The sequence below is a fragment of the Rhinatrema bivittatum genome, chromosome 4, assembly GCF_901001135.1.
Source record: "Rhinatrema bivittatum chromosome 4, aRhiBiv1.1, whole genome shotgun sequence".
Classification (NCBI taxonomy): Eukaryota; Metazoa; Chordata; class Amphibia; order Gymnophiona; family Rhinatrematidae; genus Rhinatrema; species Rhinatrema bivittatum.
In genome coordinates this window covers 261,117,858-261,139,764 of record NC_042618.1, presented here as the reverse complement: position 1 = coordinate 261,139,764, position 21,907 = coordinate 261,117,858, and the positions used below count along the sequence as shown (strand labels likewise).

Here is a 21,907-nt window from a genome sequence, read left to right as displayed (position 1 = left end):
TCCTCCTGAGGCCCTTCCTCAGATGGTGTGTCTTGCTCCTATAGACGGTGGGCCACTGATGGCATGTCTATGGAGGGCTACTCATCATCAATGACGACAACCTCCTCGTCCTCCAGGGACATTGGGGGGGAATGGGGAGGGGACTATGATGCATAGGCAGTGGTAGCGGTGGTTTGTCCATTGGTTTTGCTGGCCATGGTGGTGGAGCCTAAGGTTCCCTGCCGGTGGCGGTGGCACTTGGCCACCTTCCTCCTCCTCTTCGGTGCCGGTGGATGTGCTGGAGGTGTCTGAAATGATAAATACCAAAGCGTTACTAACATTAACCAAAAGGAAAAGGGAGACCAAAGGGAGGTAGTTGTCAAGATTTATCAATTGTACTCAACAGATAGAGACAAACCAAATTTCAGTTAAACCGATCATTGCCGTGAGTGATTACTTATTATTTAGAACTTATCGAACTTATATACTGCAAGATTCCATCATTTTATTGTTCAGTGCAGTTTCCTTAAAAACATACATTAGAGTACAATAAAACAGGAAATAAGTACATCAAATATATATAAAGCATAAGTTGAACAAGTTACCCATAGGCCTTTTGAAAAAGCAAGGCTTTCACTCCCTTGTAAACACTTTAAAATTTGTATCCTGTCTCAGATGTAATGGCAAGGCATTCCATTCTTTTTAGAGTTATAATCTCTACTCACAAAACCAAATAGGTAGATATTTTTGGAGCAAAGAGCAGGTACTGGACTATATTCCAAAGAATGCAAGGAGTAGTTGTTTGCAATAATTAAATTATTGTGACCAACAATCAAAATGTTCTTATATCTAGGGTTCCATACTCAGCTGCGAATCTAAATATACACTCACTGTCCTGCTGCTCACGTCAGGCACGGAGAGCTTAGATGCACTCCCTCTCCTCCCGCCTTAGTCTCTGGGCCCTCTTTTTCAATGCCTGCACCTGGTAGTAGGAATAAAAATGCAAACATTAGTATGCAAACAAATGATGCAGGGACTGTAGCTTTCACCCATTCCATAGAAATTGCACAGTCCCTGAATGTTTGCAAAGCCAGAGACAATTGCATATTCTTAGCTATTTGTATCTGGATTGAAAATTGCAACAATAATGCACAAATGTGTTAACAATTGTCTATGCTAAAATTCCAGCTTTTATACCCTAGTGTAATCCTTACCCAAACTTGCCATGAGGAAAGGAGGCCTGGGCATTAAATGTCGTCCTGAGAGCCGGCCAGGCTGCATCTGCTCGGTCTTGATCCCACCGGCACCCAGGGCGAAAAAAGAGGTGGTGCTAATGAAATTGGGCAGCCATCCTCGCGTAATGCTGTCAATGGTCTCGCACAAAATGGATGCCTGGGCATGGCCACAGGGGAGGGATGTGCAAGACCATGCACACAAGGGCCCTTGTGATGTATAGAATGGATGCCCAAGTCCAGGGTGTCTGTGAAAGGCCCAGGATTTGGGCATGCATTATGTACGTCACAAGGGCCCTTTATGGAGGCCCAAGCCCTGGGCTTAATTAAAAACATCCAGGACTTCAGCGTCCATTATGTGCTTTTGGATCCCACCCCATAGATAGGCCAAGGAGAGGGATGCCAATGCAGGAGGCTTGTGAGAGGATGAGGGGACCCACACCAGTGATGGGAGCTGGTGAGATGGGAGGGAATGCATGCCAGCAGTGGGAGCTGGTAAGAGGGTGAGGGGGATGCATGCCAGCGATGGGAGAGGGTGAGGGGACACACTCCAGTGATGGGAGCTGGTGAGAGGGGAGGGAATGCATGCCAGCGATGGGAGCTGGTGAGAGGGCTAGGGGACACACACCAACATTGGGGGTTGGTGAGAAGGAAAGGGATATCCATACCTACAAAGTTGTAAAGGACATATATTAATCCACATAAACACTCTGGTAAACAAATACAATTAATTTATTGACAAAAAATAAGAAAAAACTAAAGAAAACAAAACAAATTTTGGAGTCTGGTATATCCTTCAGTCCCTCCATCAGCCTCTGATTACAATGCCTGAAATAGAAAACACAAAACAATGGATTTAGATTTGTGTACAATTAAGCAGCTCATTGCCAACATGATCAATATCTCGGAAAGAGGAAAGAGGTTATTTGTATCACTGATAAGAACTTACACAAGAAATATTCTATAATGACCCTTCAGCAAACCTCTGAGCTTCGCACTATGTTGTCCGCTTCTGCTGCTAGTTGTAGAGGTGGATCTGGCAGCAAGTTTTCTGGGATCTCCACTTCCAGCCTGAAGCGCAACACAATGTTATGTAGCATGCAGCAGGCCATAACAATGCATGCAACTCTTTTGGTCCTGTACCGCAGAGCACCACCAGACCAGTCCAAGCATCTGAAACAGCTTTTTAACACACATTGTCCACTCAGTGACAGACCTTGTGCTGGCATGTGCCTTGTTGTGCCGTTTATTGGCTGTGGTGCGAAGGGCCAGGAGCAGAATCAGCAACTACGGCTTACATGCATAGCCACCTTCACTTATAAAAGGGGTAAGCAATATTGCATCAAAAAATACTGGCGCAGCATCACCAAACACATATGGCATATACATACCTGGCTTATTTTTTACCCCATCCCCCTACAAATATAGTAGTACCAAAATACTTTCTGGCTAGAACAATGAACTTGTACTGGGCCCCGCATGCCTCCATCCCACTTGGTTGTCTATAAAGCCTTCATATAGCTACTGTTACTTACCGAGCAGCCAACCATTGCCATATTTTTCTTCAGGGAAATTATTCCAAGTGACAATGGACAAGGATGCTTGAATCATGGCAGATTCCAGGAAACCTTGATATACAACTCACATACAACCTTGATATACAACTCACATACAACCTTGATATACAACTCACATACAACCTGCATATTCATCGAATGGAATGACTTTCAGTTGCAGAATGCACTCTCCTGTTCCAAATTCAGGGTCAGTGCACTATAGGTGCAGTCTATTGCACCCAACACATAGGGCAACTCCTGGAAATCCTTCATGGATTCTTTGAAATAGCTGTGATGCCCAGAGACCACTGGGAAATAGATATACTGCCTCATATATTTCATCATAACACTCAAGACTTGTCCAAAGTGCCACGAGACTGAGGAATGATTTATCCTACAAACCAGACCTACCATATTCTGGAAACTTCTTTTGGCAAAAAAATGCAAGGCGCACAAAAGTTTCACCAGCCTAGGGATGGTATGGTTCCGAGGCGTGACTGAATCAGTATCATTGTGCAGGTCCTAATAAAGGGTCAAAATTGCCTAAGAGCTGAGACTGAATCTTCGCACCACATCTACCTTGGGCAATCCAAGGAGGGTTGTCTGTGGCTGAATAATACGCTGCCTGCAGGGTCTACGGATGGCTCTGTGCTGCATCTGAAAACATAAGAACATAAGACATAATGGATCAGACCAAGGGCCCATCAAATCCAACAGCGGCCAATCCAAAAGTCACAAGTACACAAACAAGCTACTATTTCTTATTGGTCAATAGCATTTTATGGACTTCAACTCTAGGAACTACCAGATGTTTTTTTAAACCCAGTTAGACAAACCACCCTAACCACATTCTCTTGCAATAAATTCGAGAGTATAATTATGCATTCAGTGACAAGGAATTTACAGGATTTTAAAAAAATGAGCTACTTGCTAACCTGTGCCTGCACCGTCACATGCGTCCTCTCGGCTTCTATCGTTGGCAGGATTGTTTGCATTAACAATTGACCTTCCTCGTCTGGCTGTCCTTATTCTGGCTTGCTCACTCAAGAGGTCAGCAGAATAAAAATGTTGAGTTTCCATGATTGAAAAGCATAGGAGTCTTCATGAACCATCAGCTACCACTAGCTCCAGTACAATAACGCCAGGGTAAGGCAGGTGCAAAATTTCAAACGTAAAAAACTTATCATGTATACACAAGTTTGGGGTGCGTGTTACTGTATTGGGTGGTAATAATAGATAATTGAGTCATTTAAATGAGATTTGCATGCCATCGGCGCTATTTGCTATAGGCTGGGCTTGCATGTGCCTTATGGATCCGCTAATCCCAGTATTGCATTGGGCGTCCATCTAGTATGTCCAAAACCGCGTTTAACCACACTTTCAGCAGCCTTTGTGGTATAATGACCCTTTGTGGTATAATGACCTCCTTGGCAGACAAGTCCTGGCCCACCCTAATGTTTTATGTATCTTGATGAAACTATCGAAAAGTATTCCTTTATTGTTCAGGATGCAGTGCAAGGATTTCATTGGGAAAATAGTCAGGCATCACTCCACCCTTGGTTTGTTTACTATTGCAACTCTGATGTTCAATGTCTCTGTAGAGGCATGATCAGTGACTGCTTGCGCCATGATACAGTAGCTGTGCACAAGTTTTTGAGAACACTCATTAAGCATTTGAAGGGTGTTTTACCAGTTTTGGAGCACATTCACTATTTTAGCGATGGCTCTGCTGCTCAATACAAAAACTTTAAAAATGTCATTAATCTTTGCAATCATAGTAACAACTTTCATTTTACAGCTTGGAACTTTTTTGGCACCAGCCATGGAAAATCACCCTGTGATAGGATTGGTGGAACCACAAAACGTTTAGTTGCCCATGCTAGTCTACAAAGCCCCCTCAATAACCAAATTTTGATGCCACAGGATCTATTTGACATTTGTGATAAGTGTCCCTGGTACAAAATTTTTCTTTATCCCAAAGGAGAACACTGAAAGAATCAGACCTGTTCAGGATGAGAGGTTTAGCAAAGATCATACAGTTACTGCCACAAGAGAAAATCATCAATTCAAGCTTATTGTTGCAACTAAAATTTGCATTAGCAAAATTTTGAATGATGTCACCTCATTCACTGCAACTGTTCCAGAGCATAAACGTGAATATTTTCCTGCCCTTCAAGTATCCAACTTCCAAACTGGTCAGTATTTAGCTTGCATCTTTGATCATTTGTGGTGGATTGGCCATATATGCAAAGTCTCAATTGAGGAATGTGATGTATTGGTCAATTTCTTGCACCCCCAAGGTCCTGCCAGGTTATTTTTTTGGCCACTAGGTTAGAGACACCTGTTGGGTTCCAGAATAGCACATTATTGCTACCCTCGATCCACTCATAACTAGGGATGTGCAAAGCCTGAACCTTTTGGTTCGGGCTTCGTTTTCGGCCCACCGCAGAAAATATCGTATTTCCCGCAGTTCGGGCCTTTGAAATTCAGGGGGGACCCAAATTTTGGGTTAGTGCACACTAACTAAATCAAAACCAAGTTTTTACCAAAATTTCAGGAAAAATTCATTCAGGTTTCGAGGTCCCCGAACCAGGACGAATTAGGTAATTTCGTTGAAATTGCCTAATTCGTCCTAAACGGTAGCATATCCCTACTCATAACTATTTCATCAGGCAGGCAGTACATTTATTTACAAGCCACTTTGTCACACGTTGATGGGAAATTCAAAAGCATTTGCAAGGCAGGAAAAAAGGCTAAGTGAATTTTTGTTATATCTGCAGTTTAAGCAATTCTCATATGTAGCGGCTTGCCTTTTCTTGTTGTGTGCTTAAATAAAAGCTTGGAAACCTGTGGCTAGTACCTTGTCTGGCTATCTGGAGTGGCCCCTAGGTGATGAGGTTGTCAATTTTGCTGAATTGGCAGTGGCTCAGCCACCACTGACCAATGCAAGGTAACTAATCAGCATACAAAGTTTTGCACAGACTTTGATGACTAATTTATGAAAATATGTCTAAACAAATGTGTCAAAAGCTAAAAATGTGGTAAGCATAGTAAACTGAGCTGCAATGTAAAATTTCACATCTCTAGCTCATTTGCATGTTTCACAATTGGGTGCCAAAGATGGCTCTTTTTAACATAGTGCATTCATGCATGCAATGGATGCTTAACTTTGGACTGTAATTCTGACCAAAGCAAGGTTGGGTCCAAGATAAAATATGGTGACACTTGTAGCAAAAATGGTGCTCTTTCAAATGACATTACAATGAAAAAAATTAAAACTACACAGTAGAGATATTTGCAGCCAAAAAATGGTGAAAATTTGCAAAAAAAGGTGGCACCATGTCTTTATGTAACTATATCTTTGCTTCCAGTTAACTGCAAAGCCTCCTAGTGAAAATCCTAGATATATGTCATGGGCCATGACTACTGATCCAGTAATGGCCTGAATCAAAGTATACATCAGGAGCAATGAGGCATCACAGTAGGCCTTATATTTAATTTGTAAAATGTTTCACATATTTCACTGGCCCATAAAAAGGGTAGCAAGGTCATGTTAGGTTCCAAACTTTGCATAGGAACTTAGCACCAGAGGTTGTAATAATTCACAAAATTTGAGGCACCTAACAGGGATTGTTTGGCTGCAGTGCCCAGACAAAGTGGCCATTTTGTGTTGCGCAGAGCACAGTACTCTGCGTGACCTCCATTCAGCTACCTCTAGCTCTTGAACCAATAGAGATCCAGCAGAAAATTTTTGCATAGTTTTGTTTGAGGCCCTAATGAACATCCACACAAAATTTTATTCAATTTGAAGGAGGTCGAGCGTTGTTGATTTTCTATATTGGTCCACTTGACATGGAATGTCCCATTACTGTCTGGTTAGGGGTGGCTGACACGATAGTAGGTTCGGCCAGTTCGTCCTCCTGAACGTGTTTGAGGTGTAGAACCCAACTCTCCCAACCTAGGGCCCGTTGTTTGGGTTCAGGCTGTCTCCTCCTCTGTTACCAATAGCACCGGTGTCATCCTGGTGGCACCTGGTTGGGTGTCTGTTGGTTCCCTTTTTGTGTTAGGAAGCAGCCTGTAGCTAGGGATTCATCCATGTGTGAGGACTGCCATTCTGCTTATCCTTGGAGAAAGCAGTATTGCTTACCTGTAACAAGTGTTCTCAGAGGACAGCAGGATGGTAGTCCTCATGAAACCTGCCTGCCACCCTGTGGAGTTGGGTTTCTCCTATTTTTTATTTTATCATAATTCTATGTTACAAGACTGAAGAGGGACCATGTGTGGACATATGTCATAGGGCATGCTGGGATCAGTGCGCCTAGTCAAAGTTCTAGAAACTTTGACATAAGTGTTCCACATCGGGCTCCATCTGATGATGTCAGCCATGTATGAGGACTAACATCCTGCTGTCCTCGGAGAATACCTGTTACAGTTAAGCAACATTACAGTTAAGCAACTCTGCTTTCTCTCAGGTTCCTGGCGTTGAATTTATTACTTATGCTTTAAGTTCATAAGCTGTCCCAGGGGGCAGGGAAACCTTACTTGTGAGTGAATCCCAGTAGAACCGGAAAAATCCTATCTTTGTCCAAGTACTCAATCACAGTCACCCAGTCTGTGTCCTGGTCTGTTTGGGTGGAGATCCTGTAGATGGTTTCTATGATCTTAGTCCTTTTTCCTGAATTACAGTGGTCTGTGCGTTCTCTGAAGGAAAGGTCTGTGGAGAATGGGAAAATGACTGTCTCAGCCCTGTTTCCCAGTAAGGAAGGGTGGATCAACCAAACCTCCCCACAAACAAAATAGGAATACTTTCTACTTTTCCAAAAAATCTCTCTTTGGCCAATGTTATGCTGTCACTGGTGCTTGCCTATTCTAAGGAGTAGAAAAAAGGCTCACAGGTCCTTGTCCTTTGGGTCTGGGAGGGGTTGCCTTCTCCCAAAGGATTTAAGGTTTAAACAGTCCCAATCTCAAAAACTAGGATAAGTTCTAGCCATCAAACATCTCATGCTGGGTAGTGCTGTCACTGGTGCATGCCTCCCTTAAGGAATAGAGGGATGGCTCACGGGTCTTCAGCCCCAGGTCCCAGGATTGGATATGTCCCTCTCCAAGGAAACCAGGATTAGTCACTTATATAGTATTACAGTATAGAGTAAACATGTTAAGGCAATAAGGAAATATGTGAACTAGATAGACTTAAATCTCTTGTAAGTTTTATCAATATGTTCGTAAAACTTTCTATGTGTTTGTATTGATTAGTCTTCTTTTTTATTGTAATTGTGTTTCCAGGGAAAGGAGCCTTCAGTTCGTCAACTAGCTCTGCTACATTTCAGGAACATCATAGCACTTAATATTAAACTGGAAGATACACTGTCACGTCCACGTGCCAGAGTCCCACCTTCTATTATTCAGATGCTTCTAATCCTACAGGTAGGCATGCATTGTGTTCAGCATGTTTATGGTACACAATGGTTGGAATTTTCTCCATTACATATTTGCTTTAAAGGAATTACATGTACAAGGTTAAAGTAATTTTGTATCTATGTATAACAGGCAATATTGTACTATAATGAAAATAATATGCAAAATATTGAATAGTATATAATCATCCTCACATCCCAAGGAACTAGACTCCACGGGCGGGAGCTCTGGAAGACGTAGCCTCCCTTCCTGCTTGCCAGTCTTGGCAGTGCAATCTCCTTGGAAGACAGGGTGAGCAGGAGCCTGGGCTAGCAGCTTGCTGCCGTACCTCGGTGCCATGCCCAGTAACGGTTGCTTGTGCACAGCTGTGACCAGCGTGCCGTTCATCTGATGCATCAGTGTCAGGACCGTGTCAGGGACTAGGTCCACCATTGTGCACCATGGTCACCCTTGACTATGTCGAGAAGCAGGTATGCCCTCGATGCCATAGAGGCCTTCTGTGCTGTCCGCATTAGTGGAAGTGGAGTCTCACTGTACCAGCTTGGACATCAAGGTGGCGCAGTAGCAGCACAAACCGATGACATGGATTGAGGCTGTGCTGCCATCGATGCCATGGTGCCATGTTGCCCTCGGTGCCATGGCAGCATCAAAGCTGCAGTGCCTTCAATGCCATGGTGCCCTTGATGCTGCGATGCCCTCGATATGCTCGAGGCCAAAGTGCCCTCCATGCTCACAGTGCCAACGGTGCCATCAGTGCTGCTGTGCCCTCGATGCACACATTGCTCTCGAAACCCGCAGGGCCCTTGTCACCCGCAATGCCATCGACGCCATCGAATCCATCAAGGTGCGTGCATGGCCACCATCGGGGCTGATGAGTTTGAAGTGGTGCCAGGCCCTCAATGCTGTTGAGGTGCATAGCCTCAATGCTGCAGCAGCCCTCTGTGCCATCGAGGTGCATAGCTTCGATGCTTCAGCAGCCCTAGATGCCATCAAGGTGCATACCATTGAGGCTATGGCTGCCCACGAGGTCGTGGCTGTTCATGGCCTCGATGCCAGCGCAGGGCATGGCCTCAGTGCCATTGTGCTGCGGTGCAGCCCTGATATCATTGATGCCCTCGAGGATATTGAGGTACAGGGCCAATGTGGAGGCCCCTCGTGCCAACGATGCCGCTCGTTCCTGCCTTGACTACATCGAGCACCACCGACCAGGCGCTGGGTTTTCTATTGAGCGCCCTGGTTATCCCTGAGGCCATTGACTGCTGGGGCTCTTGGAAGCCCCTGCATGACCCTGCAGCCATTGAGTGGCAGGGGATTTTGGCCTTGAACGGATTGAACGCAGGGGTCACCATCTACTCTAGGCACTCTGGTATGCTGGGGCATCCAAGTGCAGTGGTCTCGTGCCCTAGAGGCTCCTTGATGGTGTCCTCCACGAGGCACTGAGGAACTCTGTACTGTCCCTTCACGGGCTATTGCTATTAGAGCCGTAGTACCTATGAGACTACCAGGCTCGCTGCATCAACACCCTCAGATGAATAAGTGAGCCGAGGGGAACAGTTGATGGTGCTGGCAGTCATCTGTTCCTTGGCATCGGTGGTCTGTGTATGGGCTGCAGGACCCTTCCCTGCAGATGCCCATGGCCTCCTTGGTACCACAAGTACATCGGTACCTTCGGGCACTGGAGTCTTCAACGGGGCCATCAGACGTTCAGTGTCCGCGGGCACCTGTGGCACCAGGGATGGCGCTATATGCCATTGAACCTATTATGGTTCGGTCAAGTGCCATCGAAGCCCTGGTTGCAGAGTCACTGGGTGCCCTTCTTGTGACTTTGCATTGGTGACGCATTAGCGCCATGGGCCCTATGGGCCCTGTCACTGCTCTGGCCACCTGTGGCTGCGATCGGAGGCCGCAGGATAAGACCACAGAACCCCATGGGCACCTTCGGTCACCAGGGACTTTGCTTCTGTTGTTCCCTGATGGAATTAAAGGTGAGCCATTCCCGATTCAGTTCAAGGGCCCACCTCTCACAGCATTATCAGGTACTGGAGGGGGCGACGCCATAGAATGCCACCCTCCACCATGCCTTTCCCAGAGCACCAGTGGTTCTGGGGATGCCATCGTCACAGTGTTCTTCTTCATTGGTGTACAACATGCATGGTCGGGAAAGGCTAGGCATCTATTCCAAGGGCCTCGGGCAATGGCAGATGATATTCTCCTTGTCTGTACAGTCCTCAGCCATACCAGAGTTTTGCCATCATCACATCAGTTTTGCACCATACAGTGCTGAATAGCACTGGCGGGGGAGGTATCATCACACACACTGTGCTTTGTCGTAGGGCAGTATGTAGCCACTGACTCTGGCACATGGTGCATTGTCCTAGCTATGGCGTCGAATTCTGCCCACAGGCATGGCACATGGGATCATAGGTGTGCCACCATCCGTAGGATTGGATACCACTGCATGAGTACCATTCAGCATGCTTTTACAACAGAGGGCTCATTCCTCCGGTTGCTCTCTGCCATCTTTGTCATCTGTGTGTGTGTGTGTGTTTTTTCCTCAATGTGGACACAGCAGGTTGTGTTCTGCAGTCACAGGACTGACCTAGGACTTGGACCCTGAGGGGATTAGACATCGGGAGAATGATTTTGGAGTCCTCTTCTCCTTCAGCAGAGGAATGTGACTTTTGACCTCTCCCATGTCCAAAATTCCTTTTTTGTGAGGAAGCCTCTGAGACTTCATCCCTGGCAGGGTTTTTCTATAAACTGGGGCCTCGATTCTTGAATCGGTGTGTCTCCATGGAGGCCAGGGCAAGGGACTGGAAGCGGCAGTAAGATAGTTTTCACTGGGACCCCTCCATGGATTACGGTGGCATCCTCCCCCATCCGAGGCTGGCTGCCTGTGGTGGGTTCATCGCTTCAGTACCTCAACAGCGATTGTGCCTCAATTTTCCTCTGGGGAGTTGTAAGGTCTTTCAAGATCGGGAGGCCTCGATCCCATTGCTTCCTTCTCCCTTCTGGAAGGGGGGATTTGACCAGGTTCCGTTCTGGACACCCAACTGTGCATCCCTTTGAGGGGTGTCCCTCATTCCTCCATTCCTGGAGAAGGGATGGCTCTGCTCTGGCTGGCATCCGCACTTGGTTTGTTGCCAGCCCCCAGAACTGGTCAAGTGGTAGCATTCTCCCTTGGTCGTTCTGAGACGCAGCAGGTCTATTCATGAGTGAGCTCATCCAGTGTTGCTCCCCAGTGACCCTCCAGGGTTTCTCCTGTTCAGGAGTGACTTTGATACAAGACACAATCTATGCCATAGCCCCCCCAAGTGAGGCTGCCATAGCGGTTGTTTCCTTTGTCTGTATTGGGCAGAGACCTCTAAAGAAGTTGTGGATTTTTGTATTGAAAGTCTAAGGGAGAGGAGTATTTCTTTCAGTTCTCTAAGCACAAGCAGGATAACAGTCTTCACACACAGGTGACATCATCTGAGAGAACCCGGCACGGAAAACTTATGGCAAATTTTCTAGAACTTTGACTGATTCTCTCTGAGCATGCTCATACATGCATTATAACACATGTCCATGCGGGGTCCCTCAGTCTCTTCATTTCCGCAGAGCCTTGAATTTTGCAGAGAATTGAATCTCTCTCTTTTTTTCACTTCTTCTACAGACATTTTGGCATGTTCGTCTTTAATTGAAGCCTCCCCTAAGGCCTCCTGTTGTGTCTTGGGACCTTGACATGGTGTTGTTTCAGCTCCTTTTTAGCCACTATTCTCCTGTGACCTGAAGTACCTGACCTGGAAGGTTATAATTTTGGTCACTTTAGCATGCAGGGTCAGTGAGCTCCAGGCTTTAATGACTTAGCCACCTTACAATAAGTTTTTTCATGATAGGATGGTCTTTGTGTACTCATCCAAAGTAGCTGCCTAAGGTGGTATCAGACTTCCGTCTTAATAAGTCTATCATCCTGCCAACATTCTTTCCCAGGCCTCATTTGCTACAAGGTGAACAAGTCCTGCACAGTTTGCACTGCAAGAGAGCCTTGGCCTATCCGGAGCTCATGGAAGCCCATAAACTCCACCCAGCTTTTTGTTTCTTTTGACCAGAACAAGTTGGGGATCACCATTGCCAAGCAGATGCTTTCCAGTTGGCTAGCAAACTGCATCTTCTTCAGTTATGCCCAGACAGGATTGCATCTTGGGGGCCATGTCAAGGCTCACTTTGTTCGAGCCATGGCAGCGTCGGTGGCCCATTTGCAAGCAGTTATCATGGAGATCTGCAGAGCTGCAACATGAAGTTCCATCCACTCATTCACATCATATTACTGTTTATTTATTTATTATTATTTAACATTTTTTATATACTGAAATTCTAGCAACAATGTTGCTAATCATTTCGGTTTACATATAACATTGGAGTGACTTAACATGCGAGTCTTACATGGAACAGGAAAATGAACTTGGAGAAAATTGAATAAATACTAACAACAAATAACATTAAAATAACATTAAAACAACAACAGTAGTAATAGACATGTTATATACAGGCGATTGAAATGAATGTTTGGATAGGGATGGCCGATGTGACAGCAGGTTTAGCCAATCTTTCCTTCGGAACTTGTTTGAGATTTAGAATCCAACTGTATTCCCACTTGGGGGACCCTTTCTTTCTCTTCAGGCTACCCCCTCCTCCTGTTACCAACAAAACTTGTTGTTGTGCCCATTGGCACCTGTTTTGTTGGTCCCCTTTTTTGTTTCAGGGGCCACCAGTACCTAGGGATTCACCCATGTGTGAGGATTGCCATCCTGCTTGTCCTCTGAGAAAGCAGTTGCTTATCTGTAACAAGTGTTCTCTGAGGACAGAAGGATGTCAGTCCTCATGAAACTGGCCCACCTCCCCATGGAGTTGGATTTCCACTTAGTGAGTATTATAACTATTATTTTATTTTAATTCTATATTATAAGACTGGGGGGACCCCATGTGGTATAATGCATGAGTGAGCATGCTCAATGAGGCTCAGTCAAAGTCCTAGAAACTTGGACATAAGTTTTCCATGCTGTGGCTTCATCCAATGATGTCACCCATGTGTGAGGACTGACAACCTGCTGCCCTCAGAGAATACCTGTTACAGGTAAGCAACTCTGCTTTCTCTTTTTTCTGGAGAAACCCTAGGCCAGTGATGGTGAACTCCAGTCCTCGAGTGCCACAAACAGGCCAGGTTTTCAAGATATCCACAATGAATATGCAAGAGATAGTTTTGCATACAAAGGAGGTAGTGCATGCAGATCTCTCATATGCATATTCATTGTAGATATCCTGAAAACCTGGCCTGTTTGTGGCTCTCGAGGACTGGAGTTTGCCATCACTGCCCTAGGCCCAATTCAATAGGACATGGATTTTTGGCGATTAGAGAGACTTTTAAATTGATTTACCTTTTTAAGGTTTGAGAAGATTCTTTATTGTGGAACTTCATTCTAAAGGAAGGTTTTCCATTCTTCCTTTCTCCCTTGTTGTTTGGGAGTTTGCTTATTTCTCATCTTGCTCCCTCAGAGACAGTGCCTATATAGCAAAATCTTGGAGAAGGAAAATATAGCCATCCAGTGCAAGCAGAGGAAAAGGAAATGAGAAGTGGCACCTACAAAGTGCTTACCTATAGCAGATATCTTGTATACAGAGGAGAGTCAAGGAAGTACCTATCTGGTACAACAAAGAAACAAAAAGAGAAGTGGAAGTAAAGGAGAGGATGCAACCAGAGCATCAGTAATACTCGGATACCATTTACAGAGAGCTATAAACTGGAAGGAATATCTTTGTATAGTCCCTAATTTCTAGAAGAAATAGCTGGGTTCCCAGTAATAGTGTAAAAAGGACCACATGGTTACTGGTTAAAAGCATTTATTTGTGGATTATGGATTTAGCAGCAAAAAAAGTATATTGTAACATACCTCCAGCATTGACTTCTGGCATTTGTGAGAATTTTGAAATAGTTTTTGGCCTCATCTCCTCGTCTGCATCCTGGTTAGCATTAGCCACTCTTCACGTTCTGGTTTTATAGGCCCAACACCCTGGACTTCCTGTGGCTCACCTTGATGATGTCATTGCTCTTCCTGTAATAAGCTTGCTCATTCTTTTGGGTGATGCGTGAGCAACAGGTTTTATTACCATATATCCTGAGTGTTCCCATATATCTTTGCTTGTTGCCTGTCTTGGCTTTTCTCTGTTCAGTGGATCTCACGTTGTCTGTTGCCTGCCTTGACCTTACTTAGCCTGTTACCAGACCTCGCCTTGCCTGCTACATGCCTCGACCCCTCCTGTTCAACAGTCTTCACTCTTTCTGACCTAATCTTTGCATAACATGTGCCTGAAATCAATCTGTTCACAGACTGGCTCTTATCCTCCCAGCACCAGCCTCAGGGTTTCGCATGAACACCTCTGACCTGGCCAAAAAGGCTCATGGAGCGGCCAGAATGTTGCCCGCCCCCGTTACAGCTATCATATGTCAAATCATTCTTGTTGAACAATTGCTATAGTATGGATTTTATATTGAAACACCATTCAAGTGTCCCTCTGGTTTTTTTTGTACTTGGAGATTGACACACTTATGAAAAATCTATTAGATGGGGTTTGAAGAGAATGGATGTTTTTTGTGACTTAGCTCTGATATTGAGTGGATTGACCCTGTGACTCACAGGGGATACCCCAAGTTCAGGGTTGCATTGGGGAATTTGGTTGTTATAAACCCAAAATAAAAACTTATATTAATTCCTGCTTAATAATGAGATCAAATTATTTTGGTCAATATTTTTATAAGTGATATTGCAGAGGGGTTGGTAGAATAGGTTTGTCTTTTGTGGCTGATGCAAACATATAAAGTAGCAGGGGTGAATTTGGCCTATTGGGGCTTCAGGCATGCACTAGTGGGCTAGTCAGGCTGATCACGTGCTTGGCGTTGGTCTCAGTAGCACCATGCCTGTAAAGCCACTGTGACCAACACCAGGCCCCGCAGCAGCTTTTCTTTTACAGTGGGAGTATACCCTAAGGCTCTTCTTCCTGCCTTTTCAGTTTTCACAAGGCAGCAACATTGGTAGCTCCATCTGCTACTTTCCCCTCCTTATCTTCATCATGGCAGTGGGAAATACTCCTGCTGCCTCCCCTCACACCTGCCCTACCCTGCCTTTGCCAGTGGGAGACAGCAGGCAGACCTCCTGGGGTCTACTACACTCAGCCACAGCAGGAAGACCTCCTGGGTCCCACTACACTCAGCCACAGTCTCCTCATAATCGGGCTGTGGGGAAAAATATATTTTTAAAAAACCAAAACAGCATGGGGGCCTTCCAGCCTGCCCCTTCCACACTGGACCTGCTGTTTTGAGCAGATTGCATAAATAATTAGATAAAACCATCAATAAAACAATGCAAAACACAATAGACATTAAACATAAAAAACTGCTTGGTTAATTTACCTTACTAACTGTTCTTATTCCTGGAATGCCTCAATGAATAACACACTTTTAACTTTCTCCAAAAGCCCTCTTAGTTCAGTACCAAGCACAACTCATTTAGGAGGGAATTCCATCAGATTGGGCCATCACAGAAAATGCTCAAGTTGGGTGCCTAGGAGCACCAATTATTTGGCGTCCTACCTGAATCCCCTTTAACCACCAATGAAAATTAAACTTTTTTTTTTTTAACTTATTTGAGGTGGAGAGAAAGAAGAGTGACAAAGAGCATGTGTGAGGCATTGAGCATTTGTGTGAAAGAGAGAGAGAGTATGTGAACTTGTTTGTGAGCATGAAAGAGATCACATGTGAATCAATTTGCATGAGAGCACATGTGACCCAATGTGTGCGTATGTGAGAGAGAGACAGTGTGTGAACCAGTGAGCATATGTGAATGCATGTGAGTCAGTAAGTGTGTGGAAGTACATGTGAGTCAGCAGGTATGATGAATATGTATGTGAGTGGGAGAGCATGTGTCCACTTGTGAGAGCATATGTGAAAGTGTGTATGAGAATGAACTTGTGTGTATGTGTGTGAGGAAAATGTCTGTGTACTTTGTACGCACAGACTAATCTACAACAATCGCATGGTGACTGGAAATCAAAAGTTCCTAGTATGGAGAGCAAGGGACTTTTTTATCCATATGAGTTTTATTTATAAGGTTTTGTGTCTGCTGTTTTAAAATATTTTATTGGTGTTTGGGAAATATTTACAACATTTTGCGAGTTTTAAAATATTGGATGTTCTGTTTGTCAACTGTTTTGAAATTGTTATAAATTTTATTAGTATGGTTTTACTATTATGATTGAAATTTTATGAGGCCAATATTCAACAGTCTCTAGCCTGATAAATAGCATCTTATCTTTCTAAGTAACAGCCACTAAATATCTGGCTGTGATCAGCCATCACCACTAAGTCAGATAAGTTCATATCTGGCTAAGTAGTTAACCAGATAACTTGTGGATGGGATGTGGGCGCATCTCTCACAAAAGCAATTCCTACACCGAGGTAAGCTGTCTGGGTCAGGCACTGCCTCCTCCTGTGCACTTCCCCTGTACCTGCTTCTCTGGATGCAGTTTTTTCTGCAAACTGGAACTTCCTCTGAATAAGGTTGGACCTCTGGAGTTGTTGCTTCCCTCCAAGCAGCAGCTTTGAAACAAGCACTCAAAGTCTGATAGTCTTTCTTTGATTTCAACTTTGAATCTCCACTCTTTTCCCAGCTTGGAAACATTCTCTCTGGTCAGATGAGGAATATAGACTTACACTTTTCTTCCTTGTCTTCACCCAAAACTCAGTAATTTTCTCTCTCCATTTGAAGAAATCCCTCTGAAATGGATCTTCAGGAACACTATGAATTCCCCTTTGGACCCCTCATCAGAAATTCCCTAGTCCTAGGGGTCTGGGCACCCTGATTTTGGGTTCTAGCCACCCTCCTAGGACAGGAATCAGGCCTGGCAGTCCTCTCCCATTAGAAAAAGTACCTCCACCAGTACATCTCTGGTAAGAGAGGCACCCCCAAAGCATCCTGAATCACAAGGGCACAGCTATTTTGTTAAATATCTGACACTCCCCCTGGAGGGTGCCAACTACCTACCAATTTTACTCTTAATATCACAAATTCATGCAGTGTCTTTGTGAACACTAATGCTATAATAGTAAAAGACAAATTTGAAACTCCCTTACATATAAATAACGCACAAGAAGCAAGCATTTTCCACTGGAAAGAAAATTCCAGAAAAAGAGACCTTTGATTCAGGCTGTAAATGGATAGACATGGGAGTAATTTATATAAATGTTGTTTTCACACAAAGGAGGTAGATACATGGAATGGCCTTTCAGTAGAGAGGGTGGAAGCCAAAACAGTAGAAAATTTAAATCATAAAGAGAGCCACAGATAACCCAACTAAAATATCAAAAAAAATGAGGGAAACCAAGCCAAAAACTCAAACAAAAATAACTAGTAGCTAATACAGAGTAAATTAAATGTAGTGTCAGCAAGCCTGTCAGTGTATCCAAAAAACTGAACCGCCCAGTAAATTTGAGCATTCACTTTCAAGATTACAAACTATTTTTTTGAAAAAAACATTTTTTTAAGCATAGAAAATGATCACAACTGTCGGGACTGTTGTAATATACATATAACAGTCCCAAATGTTGTGATCATTTTATATGATTTAAAAACATTTTCCAAAAAAATAGTTTGTAATCTTGAAAGTGAATGAAAATTTGAATGAGCAGTCCAGTTTTTTGGACATGCTGACAGGCTTGCTGACACTTTTCATTTAGTTTACACTGTATTAGCTGCTGGCTATTTTTGTTTGAGTTTTTGGCTTGGTTACCCTCTTTTTTGGAAGCCAACAGTAACAGAATTTCAAGAAATCCTTGGATAAGCACAGAAGATCTTTAGTTATGAGGATGTGAGGATAAAGCCTGAAATTGGGTTAGCTCTGTGGAATTATATAAAAAATGGGCAGTTTAGACAGGCTTTATGGTCCTTATCTGCCATGATATTCTACATGTTTGTTACTATAATGATGGAATGTATAATCTGTAATAAACTTTGCATATGCATAGTTTCCTCTTATTTCAACAATATTTTAAAAGCTAGTTTATTTTAGTAAGGGGGAAAATAAATGTCAACGACTAGCCATTGTAAAAAAAATTCTAAAATGTTAAGAACAATACAATCAGAACAACGAGTAGTGATAGAGATGAGCTTTGTTTTTTTCTACCTGGTCATTTTTTGAGTCAGACGCTTCGGGGTAAAGTTCGTTTTTCTTCGGTTAGTTTTTTTGAAAACGAACAAAAAACTAAACGGGGAAAAATGAAATGGCCCAAAAAATGACGCGGGAAAACGAAGCTCAAAAAAACCCAGCCCAAACATTAAAACTTACAATAATACATTAAATTCAACCCCTCTCCCCACCATCCCGATCCCTCCCAAAGACTGATTTGTCCCTCCGTGCCATCAGGCTGTGTGGCCTGCCTCGCATCACAATGGCGCCGATAGCCTTTGACCCTCTATGTCACTGGGGCTACCGGTGTCATTGCTCAGCCCCTGTCACATGGCCATCAGCACCATCTTGTGCTCCTACCATGTGACAGGGGCTGTTCAATGGCACCGGTAGCCCCTGTGACATAGTATGGGCAAAGGCTATCGGCGCCATTTTGATTACTGGCAACCGAGGCCGGAGTGTAGGAGATCGCTCCCGGACCCCCGCTGGACCACCAGGGACTTTGGCAACTCTTGGGGGACCCTCCTGTCCCCCACAAGACTTGCCAAAAGTTCATGGTGGTCCAGTGGGGATCCGGGAGCGATCTCGCCGTTGGCTGCCAGTAATCAAAATGGCGCCGATAGCCTTTGCCCATACTATGTCACAGGGGCTGCCGGTGCCATTGGTCAGCCCCTGTCACATGGTAGGAGCAATGGACGGCCGGCTCCATCTTGTGCTCCTACCATGTGACAGAAGCTGACCAATGGCACCGGTAGCGCCTGTGACATAGTAGATCAAAGGCTGTCGGCGCCATTGTGATGCAAGGTAGGCCACACAGCCCGATGGCACGGAGGGACAAATCAGTCACGGGACCCCGCGCTGAACCACCAGGGATGTTAGTAACCTCTTGGGGAGGGATCGGATGGTGGGGGGGGGGGGTTGTATTTAATGTATTATTGTAAATTTTAATGCTTGGGGTGGTTTTTTATTTTAAAAAATAAAATGTGCCCCTCCCCTGTACAAACCTGAAAAACAAATTTTTCTCGTAGTTCGTGGAAAATATGTTTCAGGGGGAGGGACCCCCCGAACCACAACGAGTTAGGCAATTTCGTTGAAATTGCCAAACTCATCATAAACATAAGAAATTGCCTTGCTGGATCAGACCAAGGGTCCATCAAGCCCAGCATCCTGTTTCCAACAGAGGCCAAACCAGGCCACAAGAACCTGGCAATTACCCAAACACTAAGAAGATCCCATGCTACTGATGCAATTAATAGCAGTGGCTATTCCCTAGTAAATTTGATTAATAGCCGTTAATGGACTTCTCCAAGAACTTATCCAAACCTTTTTGAACCCAGCTACACTAACTGCACTAACCACATCCTCTGGCAACAAATTCCAGAGCTTTATTGTCCGTTGAGTGAAAAAGAATTTTCTCCGATTAGTCTTAAATGTGCTACTTGCTAACTTCATGGAATGCCCCCTAGTCCTTCTATTATTCAAAAGTGTAATAACCGAGTCACATCTACTCGTTCAAGACCTCTCATGATCTTAAAGACCTCTATCACATCCCCCCTCAGCCATCTCTGTTTACCTATTCTGTTTACCCATGGCATGTTACCATTATTATTATTTTTTTAATTAATAATTTCTTTTAGCTAGCAATTATCTAGCTACTTAGCTAAATTTATGTATTTTATGTTTATTTTAGTTATATTTTATTTTTATTTTTACTTTATTTTAACCTGTTGTAAACCGTTTTGATAACATTTTATTTTAAAAAGCGGTATATAAATACTTTTAAATAAATAAATAAATAAATAAATAAAAAATCTCTTCTCCAAGCTGAACAGCCCTAACCTCTTCAGCCTTTCTTCATAGGGGAGCTGTTCCATCCCATTTATCATTTTGGTTGCCCTTCTCTGTACCTTCTCCATCGCAACTATATCTTTTTTGAGATGCGGCGACCAGAATTGTACACAGTTTTCAAGGTGCGGTCTCACCATGGAACGATATAGAGGCATTATGACATTTTCCGTTCTATTAATCATTCCCTTCCTAATAATCTTAACATTCTATTTGCTTTTTTGACTGCTGCAGCACACTGAGCCGACGATTTTAAAGTATTATCCACTATGATGCCTAGATCTTTTTCCTGGGTGGTAGCTCCTAATATGGAACCTAACATCGTGTAACTACAGCAAGGATTATTTTTCCCTATATGCACTTGTCCACATTAAATTTCATCTGCCATTTGAATGCCCAATCTTCCACTCTTGCAAGGTCCTCCTGTAATGTATCACAGTCTGCTTGTGATTTAACTACTCTGAATAATTTTGTATCATCCACAAATTTGATAACCTCACTCGTCATATTCCTTTCCAGATCATTTATATATATATATATATATATATATATATATATATATATATATTGAAAAGTACCGGTCCAAGTACAGATCCCTGAGGCACTCCATTGCTTACCCTTTTCCACTGAGAAAATTGACCATTTAATCCTACTCTCTGTTTCCTGTTTTTTAACCAGTTTGTAATCCTCGAAAGGACATTGCCTCCTATCCCATGACTTTTTAGTTTTCGTAGAAGCCTCTCATGAGGGACTTTGTCAAACGCCTTCTGAAAATCCAAATTCACTACAACTACCAGTTCACCTTTATCCACATGTTTATTAACCCCCTTCAAAAAAATGAAGCAGATTTGTTAGGCAAGACTTCCCTTGGGTAAATCCATGTTGACTTAGTTTTTGGGTACTTGCCAGGTTCTTATGGCCTGGATTGGCCACTGTTGGAAACAGGATGCTGGGCTTGATGGACCCTTGGTCTGACCCAGTATGGCATTTTCTTATGTTCTTATGTTCTTATGTCCTCTTATATGCTCTATGATTTTGATCTTGAGAATAGTTTCTACTATTTTTCCCGGCATTGAAGTCAGGCTCACTGGTCTATAGTTACTAGGGATGTGAATCATGTGATCGATCGTCTTCTATCGATTTTGGCTGGGGGGAGGAAATCTGATCGTCATGGTTTTTTTTAATTAAAAAATCGTTTTATCGGGGGAGGGGGGAGGGCGGGAAAACCGGCACACCAAAACAACCCTAAAACCCACCCCGACCCTTTAAAACAAATCCCCCACCCTCCCGAACAAAAAACAGTAAACATTTTGGGGGGGTTCGGGAGGGTGGCGGATTTGGTTTAAAGGGTCGGGGGTGGGTTTTAGGGTTGTTTTGGTGTGCCGGTTTTCCGCCCTCCCCCGATTTACGATTTTTTGACAATAAATCGGGGGAATTGCTATTGTATCGCGGCTCTAACGATTTTTGACGATTTAAAATATATCTGACGATTGTTTTTAAATCGTCAAAAAACGATTCACATCCCTAATAGTTACCCGGATCGCTTCTGGAGCCTTTTTTAAATATGGGGTTACATTGGCCACCCTCCAGTCTTCAGGTACAATGGATGAGTTTAATGATAGGTTATAAATTTTAACTAATAGATCAGAAATTTCATTTTTT

At 43.7% G+C, this 21,907-nt stretch overlaps 1 protein-coding gene across 14 annotated transcripts in view; it reads left to right on the top strand.

Moving 5' to 3' along the window:
- Positions 1-21,907, top strand: part of PRR5 (proline rich 5) — a 557,355-nt gene that overhangs the window by 462,823 nt on the left and 72,625 nt on the right. For all 14 annotated transcript variants that reach the window (XM_029600072.1, XM_029600069.1, XM_029600065.1 and 11 more), the window contains one exon: positions 8,051-8,191. In XM_029600072.1, coding sequence (XP_029455932.1) covers positions 8,051-8,191 — 141 coding nt within the window. The remainder of the gene's footprint in view (positions 1-8,050; positions 8,192-21,907) is intronic.